At 46.0% G+C, this 20,597-nt stretch overlaps 1 protein-coding gene across 2 annotated transcripts in view; it reads right to left on the minus strand.

Annotated features, from left to right (window-relative positions):
* FANCI (FA complementation group I) overlaps positions 1–18,752 on the minus strand; it is a 24,230-nt gene extending 5,478 nt beyond the window's left edge. Inside the window, exons 1-30 of one of the 2 annotated variants that reach the window (XM_066558560.1) lie at positions 18,669–18,752; positions 18,517–18,589; positions 17,842–17,972; positions 17,282–17,438; positions 17,146–17,203; positions 16,674–16,715; positions 16,294–16,417; positions 15,299–15,384; positions 14,990–15,122; positions 14,689–14,781; positions 14,057–14,193; positions 13,090–13,270; positions 12,404–12,491; positions 11,124–11,254; positions 10,395–10,465; positions 9,406–9,520; positions 8,897–9,019; positions 7,740–7,808; positions 6,591–6,692; positions 5,556–5,744; positions 5,340–5,461; positions 4,805–4,969; positions 4,378–4,557; positions 2,943–3,106; positions 2,467–2,543; positions 1,912–2,028; positions 1,160–1,211; positions 480–607; positions 289–357; positions 67–163 (exon numbers count right to left, since the gene is read on the minus strand). In XM_066558560.1, the coding sequence (XP_066414657.1) occupies positions 67–163; positions 289–357; positions 480–607; positions 1,160–1,211; positions 1,912–2,028; positions 2,467–2,543; positions 2,943–3,106; positions 4,378–4,557; positions 4,805–4,969; positions 5,340–5,461; positions 5,556–5,744; positions 6,591–6,692; positions 7,740–7,808; positions 8,897–9,019; positions 9,406–9,520; positions 10,395–10,465; positions 11,124–11,254; positions 12,404–12,491; positions 13,090–13,270; positions 14,057–14,193; positions 14,689–14,781; positions 14,990–15,122; positions 15,299–15,384; positions 16,294–16,417; positions 16,674–16,715; positions 17,146–17,203; positions 17,282–17,438; positions 17,842–17,972; positions 18,517–18,589; positions 18,669–18,752 (3,358 nt within the window). The remainder of the gene's footprint in view (positions 1–66; positions 164–288; positions 358–479; positions 608–1,159; positions 1,212–1,911; positions 2,029–2,466; positions 2,544–2,942; positions 3,107–4,377; positions 4,558–4,804; positions 4,970–5,339; positions 5,462–5,555; positions 5,745–6,590; positions 6,693–7,739; positions 7,809–8,896; positions 9,020–9,405; positions 9,521–10,394; positions 10,466–11,123; positions 11,255–12,403; positions 12,492–13,089; positions 13,271–14,056; positions 14,194–14,688; positions 14,782–14,989; positions 15,123–15,298; positions 15,385–16,293; positions 16,418–16,673; positions 16,716–17,145; positions 17,204–17,281; positions 17,439–17,841; positions 17,973–18,516; positions 18,590–18,668) is intronic. The other variant, XM_066558561.1, reaches the window with a different exon arrangement.
* Positions 18,753–20,597: the final 1,845 nt, after the last annotated feature.

The following is a 20,597-nucleotide window of genomic DNA, read 5'->3' on the forward strand; positions in this document are numbered from 1 at the left end:
AATTATCTTTTTGCTCTCTGTCTTTACCTGTTTTTGACAAAGATGTAACAGTAAGAACTGGACCACTTTCATTACCTGATGTGTCTGACCCCAGACTGGTGAGTTTCTTGATAAGCCAATCCACCTCTTCAAGGACCTTGTCCACCTGACCCAGAACCAGCAGCTGAGACAGAAACCAATAACAAAACAGATTTTTGGAGGAGTTTGGCACAACAGGAACCTGCAAGCTGCTCCAAGCACAGTAGCCTTGGACTCTGCAGGTGTCACACACATGCTGTTCTGACTCACACAGACAGTGGGGGCTGCAGTCTTGGCATTCACTACGGCAAAATGGCACCGACCCTCCAGTTCTATGTCCTGGGCAGAGGAGAGGAAACAAATTCTGGTTAGACTTTAATTGCTGTCACACAGTTTGCACCAGAGATGCAGTCAATTCTGACAGCACTATGAGGAAGAGCTCAGCTGCTCCTGCATCATACCTGATCTATATCTCCCAGGCAGGCGTGGATGTCTTGTGCAAGCTCCCGCAGGAGACCTACAGGGCTCTTGTAGAGAACGTGGACACTGAAGAGCAGAGACAGCAAACCCTTGCAGCAAGAAATATCCTCTGTGGGGAAGAGAAAGTGACACAGTGCCAGGTGCAGAGCTTGCCTAGCTACTTAGGAACATCAGACATCCAGTGAGGGAAAGTCTCAGATTCAGTATGGATTCAGCAGTAGGTGAAAATCCTATCAAAATACCCCAGCTACAAAAGCGAGGTTTAAAACATCAGGCATCCCTTGTAATAGTGCAAGGGGAGCTATGGCCCATTGGAGCTGTTGGGTCATAGGAAAATGGTGACCAAAAGCACTGAGGAAGTGCAATACAAACCCTGGCAAGAGTACTGTCTTTCCAGAGTATAAATCCCAATTTGGGCCTAAATAACAAGGCAGAAAAGTCAAGTATGTGAGTGGCTTCCTTTCCTTCAGAAATACTAATAGTTTTAGAGATGGAGCTCCCTCTGTAAAACTTGTACTTATATCACAATGTTGTGGCAATCTGCCACAGAATGGGACCTGAATGTATCTTGACAAAGAGGTAAAACCAGGACAGACCATGTAAGGGTCTAATGTCAGACCTGACACATCACATCTAAACATGTTCCTCAAAGCTTACTTACCAAGGGCATTTTCTTTGCAAACTTTGACTGTCCAAGTCAGGAACTGAAGGAACTATTTAAGAGGAGAAAAGATACCATGACTTTGAAACAGAATACAAAACTACTACCAGTAATAAAAATCCAAGACAATGAATCATAGCAGAGGAAGATGAGTAGGGAACCCAGCTGTGCTCTGTCAAGTTCCACAAGGGACACTTAGCCTACTAACAAGTCAAAAACTGAGACCCAGGACAGGGTAATGGCTATACATCCCCTTGGACAGAGTAACAGCTCCATTTAATTTAAGGTAAATGATGACTCCAGACTTCTGGCACAGTTAGTGCAGTTCCTAGCTTGTAAAATTGGGGCACTTTAGAAAATGACTCCTTGCATGGAAGGAATTAGGCACTCAGCCAGTTTGGACTGGACACAAGTCTGCTGGCCTTTTTTGCCTCTACTCCCATGTGGAGGCCACACCACACCTAGGCTATGTTAGGAGTCCCTGCTCAGCCAAACAAATCATTCAGGTGCCCAAAGGCAGGATCAGAATGTGCAGGAATGGGGTGGCAAGACAACTTCCTCTGAAGTGTCCTTGCAGGTGTGTGACAGGAGAGCCCTTCACAGTGTAACAGAACTGTCCCTCTGATCTGGTGTGGTGTCTAGGAGGAGCAGGGCACACATGCCAGAGACTACAGATGCCAACCCCATCTGATAATCTCCTTCCCACACCCATGGCTATGACACCCAGCCACCATGTGAAGGCTGAGGAGTACCTGCTGTGAGGCTGGGTCCAGCAGTTTGGACAGTGTGGAGAGAACAGTGATGAGTGACTGTGTTTCCTTGGCATTGAAGTCATCTTCAGCACTGCTGAGCTGGTTCACCAGGGACCTCTGGTTAGGGGAAGGAAAACACTCCCTGAGTGTGAATATGTGTTGCATAAGCAAATAACCAGAAGCTGCAAGCAGATAAAGGGATCAGCAGCAAGGAGAATGACAAAGAGTACAAAAACAGGACTCTTCTCAAGAACAAGTGCTGATTTTTGATAGGAGTGCTTACACACAGCCTGCAGATGGTCAGTGTGACTTTTAGAATACTCAGGTAAGTTTATGCTGCACTGAAGAACCTAGAGTTCTGTAAACACACATGCACATCCACCCACCCTAAAGAAGCTTTCCTCAGGGATCAGAAACTTCTCTGAACTGCTAGTGAATCAGTGCCACAGTTGCTATCACATACTCAACCCTGTGGTCAGGCAACAGAGAGCTAGCAGTGTTTCCTGCCAGAATCCCAAATGCTTTGGAACACTTGCAGCACACAGTGGTACTCACCTGAAACTGTCGGATCTGGAAGGCAGCTTTCTCTGTGACATTAATATCCGCTTCTTCTGCGTCACCATCAGTAATATCTGGCAGAGACAGAAAGGTGCAGAAAAAAAGCTAAATGCCAAGAGCAGAATATAGGATTTATTTCCAAAAGTGGGAAAGACTGCTCACAGCTAGAGGAGGAATACAGACTGCAGAACCACGGTGAGCTGAAAAACATGTTAAAGGCAAACTTCAAATAGATGAATGCTGTGTCAGACCCCAGCTATCCTCTGCTGACAGACTGAGAGCTCTATAAAGGCAGGTAAAATATATCTCTAGAACCTGTCTCTGGTGTGAAAACCTATGCTACTAAGCCCACCTTGTTGCTGAGAAACAAGAACCAGACCCATCTCTCCCTAGTTATGGATAAAGGGACCTGCCCACACATGGGCTGGAAGCTGGAGGGTAGAAACCAGAGCAGAATGGTACCATGTGCCTACCCAGGGCCTGCAGGAACTGGGGGATCTTGGCAGAGTACAGCTGCTGCACCGTGTTGAAGATCCGCAGCAAACCTTCCAAGCACAGAAGTGAAATGCTTTTGCCTTTCTTCTTCCCTGATTCCTCAACAACGGTGGGAATTGAAGTGTACCTCCAAAGCAGAACCCTGTGGGATGGGAGATGAGATTAATTCCAGTAAAGCTGGCTGCACAGGGCAAGAACTAGATCTACTCTTAGGATCCCATTTTTAATATAACTAAACTGGAAGGTCTTTTACCTACAGAAAATGGTGGGGAAGAAATATTTTTTAAGAAGATTTTATTTCAATGTCAGCAAAACAGCTACTGCATTCTTCCAGCAGAGCTAAATAATTTAATTCTTTCCAGGTGCCAAGGGACCTTCCAATCCCATTTCAAGTCCATCTTTTCACACTCATTTCTTCCACCCTGCTTTCCCTTTTTCTCAGACTACCCTGACCACTAGTGTCAAATCCACCAGTGACAAAAAGAGCTTTACTCGTGGCAGTTTGGTTCTGTGAAATGTCAGAATTCATTACAGGGCTCTCTATAAATAAAATCAGAAAGGTAAAGGCAGGCAAAGCAAAGTAAAGACCTGTGAGGAAAGCAAAATTGTTTGGCCCAAAGAAGACTTTTCTATTTGTAGGCAAACATAATTTTCCTGCTTCCCTAACCCCACTTCTTCCCTTTTTTGTTCCCTCTCCTTTCTTCTCATTAGTTCTGTTGCCTGCACAGATGATCTTATTCTGTTTCAATGTCCAATCACGGAAAACATGTAGCTCACATGTAGTCCTAATGACTGCAACAAAAATAGCCTCTATTATTTGGGGTGAGACACAAAACCGGCATTATGCATGGCAGGGGTAATTTGCATTTTGTGCTCTCTGCTGACTGGGCTCTGAAAAGACCCCATGCAGATATGACCTAGATTCCAAAAGACATTTACATGGTTCACATTCTTGGATTTCCAAAGGATTAGATGCATGAATGTCTTCAAGCATCTTGCAGAAGTCCTAAACAAATGATTTCTAAAGCTTGTGTCCCTCACACATCTGTTTTGTTCTGTAGCTTGAAGTGAATTTTAACTTTGCTGCATTCCAGAGGCCTCAAGAATCCAGCCTGTAATCATCTTACCTTCTCTGTGACAAAGAGTGATGAACAAGAAGTCAGAAAGAGGCTGAAAATGTTTGATGGCATTTGGTTCTTCCAGGCCAAGTTATTAAAGCTGTATCACTCACTATGGCACAGAAACTGCAGTGCCTCCACTTGATTTCTCAGAAGCACAGAAAGGCACTGACCCAACCCAGCAACAGCAACAGTATGGAACAGCTATGGACTGCATTCTCCTTTCAAAGAAGAATGAGAATCAAAAATCCCAGAAAACGCATTGCTGATGTCTCCACGTGCCACGCTGACTCACTGCGTGATTTTGCAGAGGTTCTGGAACATCTTCTCTGGATTCTGTCCGTCTGGTCCGTCCGTCTGTCCCGTCTCCTCCAGCTGCTGCACCTTCTGCAGAGCCACGCTGACGGCGTAGCGCAGGAACTCCGTGCTGGAGCGCAGCACAGCCAGGCTCTCCTCGTGGCTCTGGGCATTGTCCCTGCAGGACCAGAACTGTCAGAGAACTGGGGATGCACACAGAAAGCTCAGGAATGGCCTATGAGATCCAAAATTTAATATGCATTTGCAAATAAAAGCTCTGGCTGAACTGAGGGTGGAAAAGACCTGTTGTTTTGGTAGCTTGTAGTGAACATTTAGAGGGTAAGAGCTGCACCAGCCTTTTCAAGCACACTAACACATGGTTTGAATCAATGCTCTGCTCCACAGAGGACTGGACACCTTCTCACCTGAACAGAGCTGTGAGCAGAGTAGATACGAAACCCATGGACAGAAAGCTCCGTGCAGTTTTGTTGCTCAAGGCAGATTTGTTCTTTCCAGCTTTCTCCTTCAGGATTTCAGAGAGTTTGTTGTAACATGTAAACAGGCCTAGGACATCCTCAAACTTGTTCTTACTGCAATAAAATAGTATTGTAGAAAGTATTAATGGAGAAAATGCATTCTTGGATTTTCCCATTTGAAGCTTCAGCTGCCAAATTACACAGTGACACTGCCTAAATGATGAAACCTGTTACATCTCCCTAACAGGGTATACCTCACCCAATCCTCCTCAAGCTGCTCTTCTACAAAATGTCAGATCCCATCTCCCACAACACATGACATTCCATAGGAAAACATTCCCCAAGGCTCTGTGAATGGCTGTGCCACAAGGCACTCATGCTCAGATCACTGATTCTGTGTTGGCACTACCAATGACGCTGTACTCCAAAGAGCTGGGCAAATAATAGCACAGCTAGTGCTAGAGGGTAAGATTTAATGTTTTACCTGAAATTCCCAATGTTGAAATTGTACTCAATCAGAACCTCACAAATTCCCATCACCTGAATGGCATAGATGTTGTTTTTCACACCGACACCAGAAGACAGCGAAAAATCTGCTGATTTATCCTGAGAGGTAAAGGAAACAAGTGAAAAATCTTTTTAAAAACTGACAAGAACTCGGCATCTTCTCCCACTGAGTCAAACTGAAAATCTGATTTACCAGTTCAAAGTCTTCCAACTCACTCTTGATCATTCGTCGTGTGACAGATTCTAACATCTCTTCAAAGTTTTGCTGAAATCCCACACCCTCCTCCTCCTCCTCCTCCTCGTCATCTTCAGCTCCTTGGCACAGACGCACAGTGCTCTTGTACCAGGCAAGGCAGTGCTGGATGCAGCAGAGCAGGTGGGCCTGGAGGAAGCAGCCACACAGTCACACTCAGCCTCTGAGCTGGAGGTCACTGGCAGCAGTGGACAGGGGCCAGACTGTTCTGGTGGGATGTACAGAGCTGTGGCTGTCTTTGTAACTGCCTTCAGTCTTGAGGATATGCCTGATTCCCAAATTGAGGGGATCAGTAATGTCACACAAAGCTGCTCAGTTCCAGCTTCAGACAGTGCTCTGTGCCTGAGCTTTTCTAGATGGGATGTAAAGACTTAACTCCCACTGCTCCCTCCACTCAGCCACCTGAGGTACTGAAGGAGATGGGAAGGGAATTTCCAAAGGGATTCTCACTCTAGCTGAAGTGTCTGTGCCCTTCCTGGGTGTGCTACTGCACACAAGCTTCCTTAGGGGAAAACAAAATGATTAATTTGAATTTGTTCTCTTGGAAATTCAACAAATCATTGAGGTTTCATCTCCAACAATTTCAAAGGAGCAAAACCAATCAGAACCTCAAAAAAAAACCAAAGGACAAATTCTTCCCCCTCCTACACACACAGACACACACACACTGCACAACTATTTTATGTGGAATTAAGTTAAAGGAGGGAAAAAACCCCATAGGGTGAACTCAGTGGAGGATAACAGAAGAACACTATTCCTAGAGCATTTTTCACACAGGTCCCCACCACCACTATGCTTGGGGAGCTCAAATAAATAGCCTGAGGCAGGGGTGAGATGCCCAGCTCTGTTGCTATTAAAAGAATTGCTCCAGGCTAGAAGAGGCTGAAGAGGCACAAGGTATTCAGCTCATGTAGGACAACTAAAATGCTAGTAACAGATGAGCTTGCAGCTGTGGCCAAACAATATAGCTCTTACCAGTGGTTCTTGCAGAAAGATTTGATCTCCCTGAGCCATAATACATCCCTCCAGTTTGAGTGGAGGCAGGAGGTCTGGCTGGGGCAGGTAATATTGCTTTATCTGTCACAGAAAACAAGAAATAAAAATAACCAGTTACTTGGTAACTGAGCCTCTTAGGATGTTTGAAAACAGAGCACAATCATCTTTGTACCCCATTCTAGAGAGCAAAACCTGGCACTGTGATAAGGGGACTGTACAAGTACATGAGCCATGTCATCTGCTCTACTGGTGATTAAAATCCCTTCTTGAGTTGCTCCTGTAGCTCAGCCAGGACACATCAGTGCCCTAAAACAAGATTAGCTGACCACTTGCTATTGTGTTGCCTCAACAAGTGACATCACTTGCACCCCACCTGCAGTGTTACCCCTCCTTTAAACAGTGAGGATCAATAGCTGCTGCTGCCATTGAAAGTTATAGATACATAACGATGCTATAAAATTTTACACCTTTACACCAACTTACTATTAAGTGCCCTCTGTTACCCAAAAGCTGTCTTGGCTCTGTTCATGTTCTTTACCAGACCCTATACAGTCATGGGAAAGCTGGAATTAGTCAGCATGAACTCTTTGGATGATTAAAGGGAAGAAAATTACTTGTCTCAAAGAAAGCACAGCCTGTCCAATGGATTGAGGAAATGTGATTGTCTTGTTGCCATGAGCAACACTGCTGGGGGATGAGTTAATCCTCCCAGATCCTACATGGACTTGGGTATTCTCCCAATGGGAAGACAGCAACAATAATTACTGTGTCAGCACATATCCTTGGGGAACTATGGGAGGGTAACTGCTGTGCACTGCTAAGGAACAGGGAGAGCACAAAGAACTTCTCTGGGCTCACATTTTCCACAGCACCTAAGAACTGAAGGGTTGGAAAGAGCTCCAAGAGATCCTTCCTCTTCCACCCTATGGCAGGAAATGAATTTGTCTCCAGGTGTTGACCCAGTCTGCTCTCACAGTGTAGCAGGGGTTTGAACGCCTCCTTAGGGAAGTGTCACAGCACCCAAACATGCTTCCAGTGTGAGGGAAAACAACTTTCCCAATATTTAATTGTTTGCCATACTGGTGGAAGTGCAGAATTCTGCAGCCCCACCATGGAGCAGGACTTTACCTGGGACAAAAGTGTTTCCATTATAGAGCTGGCCAGCTGGGAGTTCCTGCGAAGGACATCATAAAAACCCTGGAGACAGGAAGGAAGGACAAGTTGGCTGACACAGCAGAGAAAATGAACCACAGGCATAAGAAGTTGGCGTCATCAGACTGCAACAACACTCTGGCACCGCAAGGAACCATGAGGAAGTAACAAGGTGCTCAGTGTAAAACTCCATACCTGGCAAAGCAAAGGCACCACAGAAAGAAGGTATGAATCAGAAAAAGTATGAATTTCCTCACAGGGGCCCTCTCACAAGCTGTATCTCCCTAGCAGCGGTGGCATCAAGCCCAGAGTGACTTTCACTGCTATTTAACACAAGCACAAGATCCAACTTCAAACTGTGAAACCCTGCTTCAAAGGCAAAACAAGCCCGTGGGGAAACTGTAGCAGGCAACAGATCCTGCAGACTGAGAAAACTCAGTGGATGGATAAAGCAAGCACAAGTTTTCTAGCAACAGTGACGAATACACCCAGAACTTGCAGCTCATCAAAGGTCAATCCAACCCAAGATAAGAAGGAAACAAAACCTCTCTGAGTGGTACAGGGTTTTTTTCCTCAAGGTGGTATCCCATGGTTATAACACAGCCTAAGATATGCACCCAAAAATGGCCCTTTATAACAGGCCTATCACAACAGACCTAAGGACAGCCAAGTTTTTACAGAAACTTGGAAAGGAAGAGGAGAAAAGACAGATCCCTGATGCAGTCTCTAAGGAAGTTTCTCCATACTCTCCAGACAGGGTTCTTTGGAGCCCATAATTAACTCTCAACAGCTCCACATCTGCCCAGTGCCTGTTATACCACTCCTCCTCACAGGGCATCAAACATCCTTCCCATTCCCTAGGCCCTACCACAGCAAGACAGACTTTGACATATTTTTGCTCTTAAACAATGCGTGAGCTGAAGAAGATACATCAACGTGTCTTTGGGTGCATAACGGTCAAAAAAACAGCAACAGAAGGAGTGAAAACATGTTACACATGTCCCATGAAGAACAAAACTGAGCTGAAAGGCTGTTTTTCACAGTAACATGGCTGTTATTTACCTGAGGCTAGAGAAGAATCAGACCACAGAAGAGCTTGTGGCTGTTTAAGAGACAGAAGAAACCATGTTTACCTCATATAACATGAGTCGAACGTCTGCTTGCTGGCTCAAACATCGCCTCAGGCTGCCCAGGATTTCTAGGCAGAAGGCCTCATTAGCTGCAGAATTATAGCAGGCATGAACATCTGCCTGGACCTGAGAAGGAACATTAGTCACGTTATACTGGTTACAATATTGCAACACAGGAGCAAGGTGATAAGGGTCTGGCCGCTGAACAATCACTGAGATAGTCCTTGTGCTGCCAGGCTCCTCATCACAGTCATGGAGCAGTGGGAATGCTCCCCAGAGCACTGGTGCTGTGACAATGGCTCTGAGAAGCAACATCTCTAGGCCAGCTTCTCTTTGCACATTGCACTTCCTAAAGCTTTCCTTACAGGAAGGAAATCCTTGCTGGATTTCCAGGACTAATCCTTACTAAAGCTGTATTTCCATTCTGGGGGAACACTTCCCTTTTGAGTTGTTTCAAACAGTGGATATTAGACACCAGCCTGTCTCACATGGGACTGCAGAACAGCACTTACCTGAGTGGCACCAATGGCCTGGCTGCACTGGGAAGAGGACAGGCTGCCCAGAACCTTAAAATTTCTTAACAGGAGCAAAAAGCCAGCAACTGCAGCTTTACGAGCATCGAGCTGCCTGGGAATTGGGACAGGAAAGAGGGTTATGTAAGGAAATGTGGAGGCAAGAAGCTCAGAAGCACATAAAATATCAACTCAGCAATGAAAAAAAGGCCACAAATACAGAGTGACTGGGCCCTGTACAACTATATTTCCCAAAAGGGCAGTACAGTCCCAAACAGTCAAGAGCTGGGCAGTTTGCTGGAAAGTCCCCTGCTCTACATTCTCACAATATTCAATCTCCTTTCTGTCTTACAATGCTCACACACTCAGGAAAAGCCCAGGCCAAGACCTAAGTATTAAATATCCTTTGAAAGCTGGGAGAGTGTCACAGACCTCAGAGTTGGAAAATTCCTAATAAAAACCTGGTGTTTTGCTTTATTCACAGAAACACCAAGTCTTTCTCAAGACCAAGTCCCTTGCTTTGAAAAATAATCCTAAATTTTGAATTCTATATTCATAACCATGCAGCCACTGGCCCACAAAATCCAGTCTACCACAGCAGGAGGGTTTGCTCCAAGCCTGACCAAGACAACACCTTGTAAGAGATCAGAGGGAACATGGCAGCTCAGCATTTTGATCAGTGGCTCCTTCCAGACCCTCCCTGGATGTATTTAGCTGTGGAATTGGTTTTAATTTTGCCTATGTATTTGGAGTTCCCAACAGCTTTCTGAACTTGCAAATCCCATTCATTCAGATGGGGGCTGGGATTTTTGTTACCATTCAGTGGAGCTGTGACTGTACCACAATTCCAGGCTAAAGGGACAGGAGATGTCACTATCCAGTTATGGGAAGAACACTGTAAGAAGACAGCCCAAAATAAAAAATACTTCTGCTCCAAAACCATAAACGAGTTGTAGAAATTTTTTCAAAGAATCCTCTCCCCAGCTTACCTGGAAAAGATAGCTTTTTGGAGAACAAGTATCAGGGAGTCCCTCACTGACATGCTGACTTTGAGCAGAGGCTGGAAAGGAAAATAACCTTTGGAGAGAAAAGCACTAAGGCATGCCAAGCCCTTGGGGCATATGAGCTCATCTTCCTCAGGCCCATCTGGCCCTGAATTTCCAGTACTGTCATCAGTACAGTAGGAAGACCAAAACATTTTAAAATAGACAAGAAAACCCATAGAGCTGTGGCAGTGAGACACCTTAGCAGGTCAGTGAGGACACAGTGCAAGGGCTTAGGAAAATAACTTAAGAAAATATCCCCAGGTTGGACAAAACAGATGAAAGCTAAAACACCAGGGCAGTATCTCAGCCCAGGCAAAGAGGAACACTGACATGGAGCTTGGAAGGAGAAAAATCAATGTGACAGCTACAGCTGTTCAGCTAAACACTGTGGGCTTAGTTTTCTACAGGGTGCAGCATCTGGGCATCTTCCAGATGAAAGGTCAGCACAGAGCAGTTTTGGTACTGTGCCAGACCACACCATATGCTTTTTGCTAGAGGGCACATGCAAATCCATGCTTGAAGAATAGTTCCATGCTACACCAAACAACCCACAGCAGAGAATGAAGGCTTATTTCATGAGGAGGGTTATCAGATCATGCATGTAATTGTGGCCCAGAGCTGTCACTGGAACTGAAGTAGCAAGGAGACCCATGGAGAAATGCAAAGTTTTACCTGTACTGCCCGGAGAAGCCCTTGCACTGTGTCAATGGGCAAAAAGGACAAATTGTCAAAGGTCTCTGTGACTTTGGAGGATGAAGTCTGAAGCACAAGAGGAGCAGACACAACAATATTGGACAGCAAGTCTGAAAAATAAAAGGACAAAAAGAACAGCTGATGCCAAGGGGCCAGAAAAGCCTCAGCAGAAGATGTCTGTAGAGCTAACAATTACAGACTAATCAAAGACCTTCCATGACACAGAGAGGTCATTGACAAACCAAGTCTGCTGCAGACACCAAGCACTAAAAATGCTCCCAGCCCAGCTGAACAGCCTCACCCCAGCAGAGGGCACTGAGATGCAAGGGAAGAGGCTGCAGCACTGACATCCCAGGAGCCCCAGTGGCTCCCAAGCCCAAGGACGAGGAGAAGGCAAGGCTGGGAACGTGGAACAGGCAACTGACTGATGATTCTGATTTTCTGTGCGTCAGCTGTTCCATGGCAACTGCCTGCAAACATATTTTTCACCTGTGATGAATACAAGGCAATCTGATGCAGCTGATACCTCAGTCAGAGGAAAAGGAACAACTGATTTTCTAGGCTTCAGGTCACTTCAGCAGGTGCTTCAGAAACCAAATCACATCCTGGGCTGCATCAAAAGCAGCTTGGCCAGCAGGCTGAGGGAGGGAATTCTCACCTTCTACTCCACTTTGGTGAGAGCCCCCTTGGAGTACTGTGTCCAGCTCTGGGGTCCTCAGCACAAGCAGGACAGAGACCTGCTGGAGCAGGTCCAGAGGGGCACAAAAATGTTCAGAGTGCTGAAGCACTTCTGCTGTTGAGATGGGCTGAGAATTGGGGTTGGTCAGTCTGGAGAAGCCAACTTTGGGGAGACCTTGTTGTAGCCTTTTGGTACTCAAATGGGGTTTATAAGATGGGGACAGACTTTTTATCAGTAGCTTTGTGATAAGAATAGGGCTAATAGTTTTAAACTAAAAGAAGGTAGATTCAAAGTGGATATAAACAAGAAATTTTTTACAGTGAAGGTGGTGAAACATTGGCACAGGTTGCCCAGAGAGGTGGTGGATGTCCCATCCCTGGAAACATTCAAGGTTAGGTTGTATGAGGCTCTGAGTAACCGGGTCTAATGGAAGATCTTCATGCTCATTACATGGCAGTGGACTAGATGATCTTCAAAGGTCCCATCCAACCCAAACCCAATTCTGTGATTCTATAATGAGTTTTGAGGAGCTGTGTTGAGACTGTCCACAGAGCAGAGCACATTTCTCTCTTTCTGTTACCTATGAAGTGGCTGACAGGAGATGCTGCTTTTGTGAGGACTCTGTTCAGGACCTGCTCAAGAATATCACTTCTGATGGGCTCATGAACCTGAATGAGGAAGAACAATAAATAAAAATCAAAACCATTAAGATATTCCTGTACTTCACAGTACAGGCATTGTACAGTACAAAGCAAATCCAGATCTGACAGGTAAGTAAGGATGGTCACCAGAAGTCCCCTTTCAGCTAAATCCACACAGATTGATTCAGATTTCATCCCAGGACAATCAGAACCAGCACATCAAGGCACACACAGTACACTCAGAACACAACGGTTCCAATCATCTATGGGATCAAAATTTACCAGTTTGGTGAAGATGAATGGGTTTCAATCCCACCTTGTCAGATTTTATTTGTACCCCTGAATTTCTCTACCATCTCTACCTCTGCAGTTTCTTGGAAACTGTAATACAGTTTATAATAATAGAGATTACACAAATATCATGACAGCTGGAACAGATTAGAATTAGATCTTCATGAGGATGGCTGGAAAGGGTCAAATAGGAGACAAAATCTAGTATTGTTTGCAAAACATTCACAATGGATATAGCAGGCAAGGTTTTGACACCATTTACCAGGATAGAATAAGAACAGAGTTGTTTTCCTCCCACCAAAAAAAAAAAAACCTTCTCCAAAACCTACATTACCTTAAACGTTTCCAGCAGGATACTTGCTCCCAGTCTGCAAGCTTGCTGGGCTGGCATTTTTGAAAGGCCATAATTGTTATCAGCAGCTTTTCCTCCAAAGGGCTTTTTTGGTTCATAGGATTCCATTAGGCTGAAGCCAAGATCCACCAGGCCCTGAGTAACATGGTCCCAACCAAATGCACTGAGGAAAACATGAAATAGATGAGGAAAGAAATTACTTAGTCATAGGAAAGTTTGGATTAGAACTGAGGTAAAATCTTCTGCCGTCATTCCAGGGTCCAAAGCAGCAGTGAGAGACACTTGATGACATCAGGGAAGATGACAGCCCTCACAACCCTGTGAGTGTCCTTAGGCTGAGGGACAGGTGCTCAGCACATCTCTGCTGTCCTGGTTCTCCATCAGAATTCCTTTCCAGCCCAAAGGGTCCCTCACCACTGGGAATGACATGCCCTCAGGTCTGACCTGAACATTACAGCAGGCTACAGTTGGGATGCACAGGTACCCCACTGATGTCAAGATCTTCAAGTTGGAGAAAAAGAGAAGAGGAATGCCTCCCATCAAACTAAAGGACAACTGGTGACAGACCAGAGCTATCCCACAGGATGTTTAAAGGACTAAGTAGTAAACCAGATTAAACAGTGAACCTACTCCTCATCCCTTGATCAGAACACAAACTACAGCCAGCAGCATGACTCACACTGCAGATTAGGCCCTGATCAGTTTAGTCCTTTGTACCACCAGAGCCTGAGATTTGAGGTAGAAGGAGCAGATTTATACCGCCGCATGTTTGTTTGGTTTTTTTTTAATTCGCTAATATAAAACTGGGATAAAACCTTTGGATTTTGACACTGATCCCTACCAGCACATGGTCAGAAGTATTTAGCATCCCAGAGTGTTTTAACAAAGCTGAAACTCTCCCCACTTCTAAAGCCCATTGAATGTTCTGCAGCACGTGGCAGCAACTCACCTATTTTTCACCACTTCCAGAATGACAGCAGTTATATCATATTGTTGAGGAAACAAATCCTGCAGAAACTTGGAGGCCTGAAGGAACTGCAGGTCCTTACAGCTTCTTGTGATTGATGTTTTCAAGAAATCAAATATCTGGAACATAAAATCATTACGTGTGAGGAAATGATCTTTGAAATGGGACCTGTATAGTCTTGGGTATGTTCCAGTAAGAGTACCAGCCAAACACAAGTTCCACTAGAGCCTGCCAAAAATCTTAACTCACTTCTTTGTCAGGACAAATACACCAGTCTCATTAAGTGCTTCAAGGAGGGTGACTTGCTGCCAGATGCTCTTCATGTGGCCATCACAGAGCCAAAACATTAGAAAAATAGACTGCTTTTCTTCTCATCCTACAATACCAACCCACAGGAATCACTGCTCTGGAAAATTGTGATATTGCTCTGGGGTCTTTTACAGTGCTCAGTAAAGTACAGCATACCAATGATCTAATTGCCTACCCACGAGCATCCTGAAACCATTTTAAGCCTAATTCTGATGGGACTCTGACCGCACTATGCTTCCTTTCCTTTACAGGGAGTGCAGAGTGCATCCCCATGGAAGCCCTCTGCAAGCTTATCAAGCACATACCTGCTCTTGCAGTCTGTGTTTTACAGCAACTGACAGCAGAAGAGCCACGCTGAAGGGACACAGGGCTCTACCAGGGTCCTTCTGTTGCTCAGTCTAGGAAATAGCAAGGAGCAGTGAGAAAACCTGTTATCTTTACTGAAACACCCTGGAAATTCAGGCAGCCATCAGGCACATGTCTCTTCAAACATATCACAGCACTTGCTAAAGAGAACATGACTGCAATCATAAAAATTAAATCCCTTGTCCAGATAATAAATTAAGTTTTTAAACCAGAACAGTGGCTGCTCCATCTTTGCCATACCTTCAGGTGTCTAATTAGCTCTTCACCCAGGTCCTGGTCCAGGTTGATGACAGAAACAATGTGGAGGATAACGGTGCCTTCCACGTGGCGGAGCTGGTCCAGGGGCATTGTGGCCACCTCAAGGTCCACTGACCTGTAAGTTTTACTAGAAAGTAACAAGCCATCCCAAGCCAGAAATCATTCCTTATGGATGAAGAAGGATGTTCTTGTACAAGGTTTAAGTGTTCAAATTCAAGGAGCCCTGGGCAGGAGCAGTGTGACTACAAATACCCAGGTAGTAAAGAGAGGGGTGACAGAGCAAGAACTTACTCTGGAACCCTCTGTTCTTCCTTCTGTCTCTTATCCAGCTGATTGAAAAAACTGATGATTCCTTCCAAAACAGTCTTCTTACTGCCCTGCAAGGCAGGACAGTACATGAAGCCATTGCAGGGCCTGCAGTATCCCAGATAACAATACTCAGTTCCCACACCTGTCACAAATCTCAGGGTAGCCTTCATTTCCCTCCATAAATTGCTAAGGCGGGTGAGCACTCCTCTATGGCTCATTTCCAGATTTCCAGTTTTCATACTTCTTTTGACTGCACTTATTTCTTTTGACTGCATTACAGAATAGCTGGAAGAAACTCAAGCTCTCAGGTATCCTGATTGTCTTTTTTTTTTTTGAAGCTGTTATTAATTAGAAAGGATCCTTTATGTTTTAATCAATTGGGAAGGCTTTCAAATTCCTAACCTTAAATCTAACAATACATTTTGGACCCAAATGACCCTCTATAACACACATATAATTTGTCTTTGGATCATTTTGGCATTAACTTGGTCACAAATGAAGCAAGGAAAAGAGCCAGATCACCCTGTTAAAGGGCAGAGATGTCCCTGGCAGTCTCTGCTCTGGAGAAGAGCACAGGAGATGACACATTCCCAGTACAAGTCAGACCACAACCCAGTAGACAATCATAGAGCATGAGCTTTTATTGTAGCATGCAGATCACAGAGAGTGAGCAAAACCACACTGAAAAAAAACCAACCCTCTCTGCTGTCTGCTAGCTCTATGCTCATCTCTTATTTCCCAAAGGTTTGCTTATTTTCCCACAAGGAAGACCAAGATCCTATCTTTCTCTGAGCAGTCAGCTTCTTCAGTCTAGAGGGAGTTAGAGGAAACAAAACCTACTGATGTTCTGTTGTGTCCCTACAGCATGGTTTGGGAACAATCAGCATCCCTGCCAAAATCCAGGCTACAGATTACTCTGGACATTTTCTTTCTGTTGGACTAAACCTGGGGGAAATCTAGCTCCCCTGAGCTTTTACCTTTGCAGAAAGCAGTAGCAGCTGATAGACCAGAGGGGGAATTTCCTGCAGGTCTAATTTGGAGAACATCCTAAGGACCTTTTCCACCACAAACTGCAGCTCCTCTCCTGATAGTGGAATATCCCTGTTGAATCAAAGATTTTTTTTTTTCATACATTTATTTGCCAAGGCTCACTCACACATGGAATAAAAACCACGATGCCATGTCCAGAGGTGTTTTGTATCCAAATGGATCTGGTGTGGATGCTCACTGACCAACCATCCATGGTGCTTTGCCTGGTATGGTCAGACCTCCTATTTGTACTTGCCCCAAACTGTTTATGAAATAGGACACAGACAGGACCATGGCACAAGTTGATGTTGAAGAGAAAAAGAATTACCTGAACATGTTGGCAAGATGTATTACACACCGAGGATCCCACCTAGCAAAACAAAGATATGTTGGAAGATTGAGAGCAAGCTGGATTATTATTTAGCTCTTCCCTCCTACACAATTATTCAATGTCACCATTTCCCTGTTACATTCTGATACTAAAATTAGAAGGCAGATTTCTACCAGAAATCATCAGCAGCAATCCAACCACCCACATTTCCTTAGTTCTGAACTGCCCCTTTAATAACAAATGCCTGAAAAGGAATAAAAACAAGCACTTCCTGAGACCAGTTCATGCAGCAGTCTCACAAGATCTGGGAACAGGCTGTTCCTTTGCTTTCCCAGCTAAAGAAGACACTGTCACAGAGGGCACAGATTCAAGGATGACAGGACACACAGCCCATGGGCATGCCTTTTTCCAAGCACAATGTGAAACACAGTATTTTGCCATGTATCCAAGACCTGCCAGACATACATACTTGCTGGAGCAGAGGGTATTTATCAGCTGTTTCTTAAACTCTTCCCCGTTCAGTTCACCTGAAAAAGCAAAAGTCTTAGGAGCTGATTGCAGAGGAAGGGAGGACAAGCTGCAGAGAAGGAGCTGATAGGGGTTACCTTTCCCATAAGCCAGGTTCTCCTTTGAACTGGCCAGTGCTGTGAGAACAGTGGAAAACAGCTCCAAGGATTTCCCATTGGTCAGGCTGCCTCCTTTAATGACATCCACAAACAGGCTGGCAAGCTCTGCTAATGCATGGCCTGGCAGCTGGCGGGCCTGGGAGAGCATACAACAGGAGAGAGCCTGAGGCACTACACAGAATTCCACATACACATCCAAACTGTCACCAAAACCCAGCAGAAGACAGAATTTCTTACAGGGAAATGCTCCCTTTAAGGGAAAATTCAGCCCTGAGATCTCTGTTTTGTACTGTTCTTTACAGAACAGAGCAATAAATCAAGATTATGTGATTAGGTTTAGAGTTTTGAGCCTAAGATTAAATATCTAAAGAGAATCAAGTTCACACACTGAGCCAATTGCAATACAAGCTAATTTAGTCTAGGGAAGATCCATGGAAAGGATACAACTAATTTTCCTCAGTGGCTTAGTGAAGTATCTCAATTTACATATTAAATTATACTCAGCAGAGCCCAGGAAAGCCAGCCCAAAGGAGCTTTACCTCCAGCATCAGCAGTCCTATGATTTCAGACACCTTGCCCAAATGCAGGTCACCTGACTCCACTAGTGGGACGCAGTGCTTGTAAACCTGGAGTCTCCTGAGGACACCACTTCTCTGGGAACAGGGGGAGCCTTACAGCAAGCAAAAGAGGGACAAAAGAGTGGGGAGAAAAGTTATGCAAGTAACACGTTGCTAAACGACAGGAAATCAGCAGGAATAAACTGTCACCTGGCTGCAACTTCCTATTTTACCTATCTGACAAAATAAAAAAAAATAAAAAAACCAAAACAAAAACCCCAGAGAACAGGAAACAAGGTGTTGGATAAAATAGTCGGCCACCGTGTTACCATATCCTGTGGTTCACTCAACTTGCACCCGGAGACCAGGAAGTATCAAAACGTTGAGAAGAACCAGCTGGGCAATTGGCTCTCCCCTGGCCAGCTCAGTGCTCCTGCAAGGGCTCTCAAAAGCAAATTGCACTTACCACGGGCTCCTCACAACTCCAGTCCAGTTTGCTATCTCCCCGCATGTATTCTGGATGTCGTGCTTGCTTGTGAGAGCCCTGACCAGCGGGTTTCTTACCAGAAGTGACAATTCCCTGTGCTGCTGAGCACCCACCGGCTCCCACCAGGGCTGGGCCCGCAGCCCCCCGAGCGCAGCGCACACATCACCCACCTTTGAAGATCCCTCTCAGCAGAGCCGCCGTCTCCCTGCCCTTCAGGGCCTGCCTGGTCACCATGTCGCCCAGCTGCAAGACAAGGGGACGCTGTGAGCCCCTACCAGCCCGCGGCGCATCCCCGCTCGGCCCGCGGGCACCGCGCACCCACCTCGCCCTCCGGGAGGCTCTGCAGGGCCTCCTGCAGCCGCTCGGGGCCCTCCTCGGCCGCCAGCGACAGGATGCGCTGAGCCATGGGGCCGGGAAACGCCGGGACCGCCGGGCCGCGGCTCCGGGCCCCGAAATTCCCGCCCGGAAGTGCCCGCGCGTCACCCGGGGAACAGCGCCCGCCCCCGGCGCGCTGCCCGCGGGGCCGCGGGTTCGAGTCCCGCGCGGGGAGTGTCGCTGTGTCACAGTGTGGGTCGGGCTGGGAGGGAGCGCCCTGCGTCACCTGGTCCGGCCTGTCTGCTCAAGCAGGGTCGTCCTGCGTGTGAAAAATGCGTATTTTATGATTATATGATTAGCTTTTCGCAAATATTAAAATGAATATTATATGTGTTGTGTTAGAAAGTGATGCTGTATTAATTCTCTTAAGTAGTGTGTTAAATATAGTTTTAGGATGCTATGTAGGATACTTTTTTTCCTAAAGAATGGACTCGCACTGAGATAGCAGTCACAGGACACCTAAATCTCTCAGAGTAATAGGATTTATTGTTCCATTATCAGCAGAAATGAACTTCCCACCTCGCTCAGGTAGGACAACGCCGTTAGGATTAAGAGGAAGAAGCTGATGATGACCAGACAGAATCCTGTGTTTGAATGGAATTTATGCCTTATGTATGAAGTGTATGAATATGCAACAAGCTATTGTTTTTAAGGGTTAATCCTCTGTTAACGAGTGTCCTTTTTCGGGCTTATGCTGGCCAGAAAAAGGTACCCGGACATCCGTAACTCTTTGTCTTTATTGTCTCATATTGTCCTAATTCAAATCGTCCAAATTATTATTACTCTAATTGTATTCCTATTTTTATAACCATTTTATTACTATTAAACTTTTTAAAACTTTAAGAACAAGTGATTGGCGTTTTTCACACACCCACGTGGGGTTTGAGTAAACCCCTTAATTCCGGGGGACATGCGGGGTGGCCTTGAGCGTACCAGGAGGTGTAGCCTGCCTTTAAGCAGCAGGATTTGGCCAAAGGATCCCAAGCCAGCACAGCGTGGGATATTTCACAAGCTCCGTGCTCACGTGGAGCTGGACTTGATGGTGCTGAGGGTCTGACATGGGGCTGTGGGCAGGGGGATAACCAGACCTGGAAGAGAGGTGCACTTAGGGCTCTGTCACACTACATCAGGGTGGGTCCCCCTTGAGACCCCTTCACCCAGGACACTCGCTTCATGATGCCAGGGGTTGTACATGAGTCTGCAAAACCATTTCACCATGCTGACCGTGCTGGCTGGGATGCCCAGGTGCCCCAGGGATCATAGGTTCTCTCTGGCACCCCAACAGAGCATTATTGGGTCTATTTGGGGAACCCCATGCTGATGATGTACCCCTGTTATGCACTATTTTGCACGGAGCTGCACACAAAGGTCCAACGTGCTGTAGGAGGGAGCTGAGCCTTGCACCAGGGCTATGAGAAGGGGATGGGAGGGTTGGGGGTCTCCTCAGAAGAGCAGAGCACAGTGCCTCAGGCCACAGTGGCATTGCTCAGCCTTTTGGCACAGGTCTGAGTTTTCCCTCAGCAGCACCCCAGCCTTTCATCTGGAGTCTCGTGCCTTCCTCCTCCTCCTCCTCCCTCCCTCACATTGGGGTCTCACCTCCACTTGCAGGACAGCCCTATGTGGAAACCAAATCCGTAAATCCCAGGGGCATTACAAAACATGCCTTGTGTAAGCCCCTTCAGCCCTGCTCTGGTTCTTAGCCCAGCCCTGCCACCTCCCCAAAATCCCCACCATGGTAAGAGCCTGGCCAAGCTCCTCTCCTGGGCTTGAGCACAGCTCCATCCTCTCCACATCTTCACGCAGCTCCCACAACCCTTGACCCAAAGAATCAAGGCTGCAAGGGCTCTCCTGCCCTGTGTAGCTTCAGCATGCTGGG

The sequence above is a fragment of the Molothrus aeneus genome, chromosome 13 (genome assembly GCF_037042795.1).
Source record: "Molothrus aeneus isolate 106 chromosome 13, BPBGC_Maene_1.0, whole genome shotgun sequence".
Classification (NCBI taxonomy): Eukaryota; Metazoa; Chordata; class Aves; order Passeriformes; family Icteridae; genus Molothrus; species Molothrus aeneus.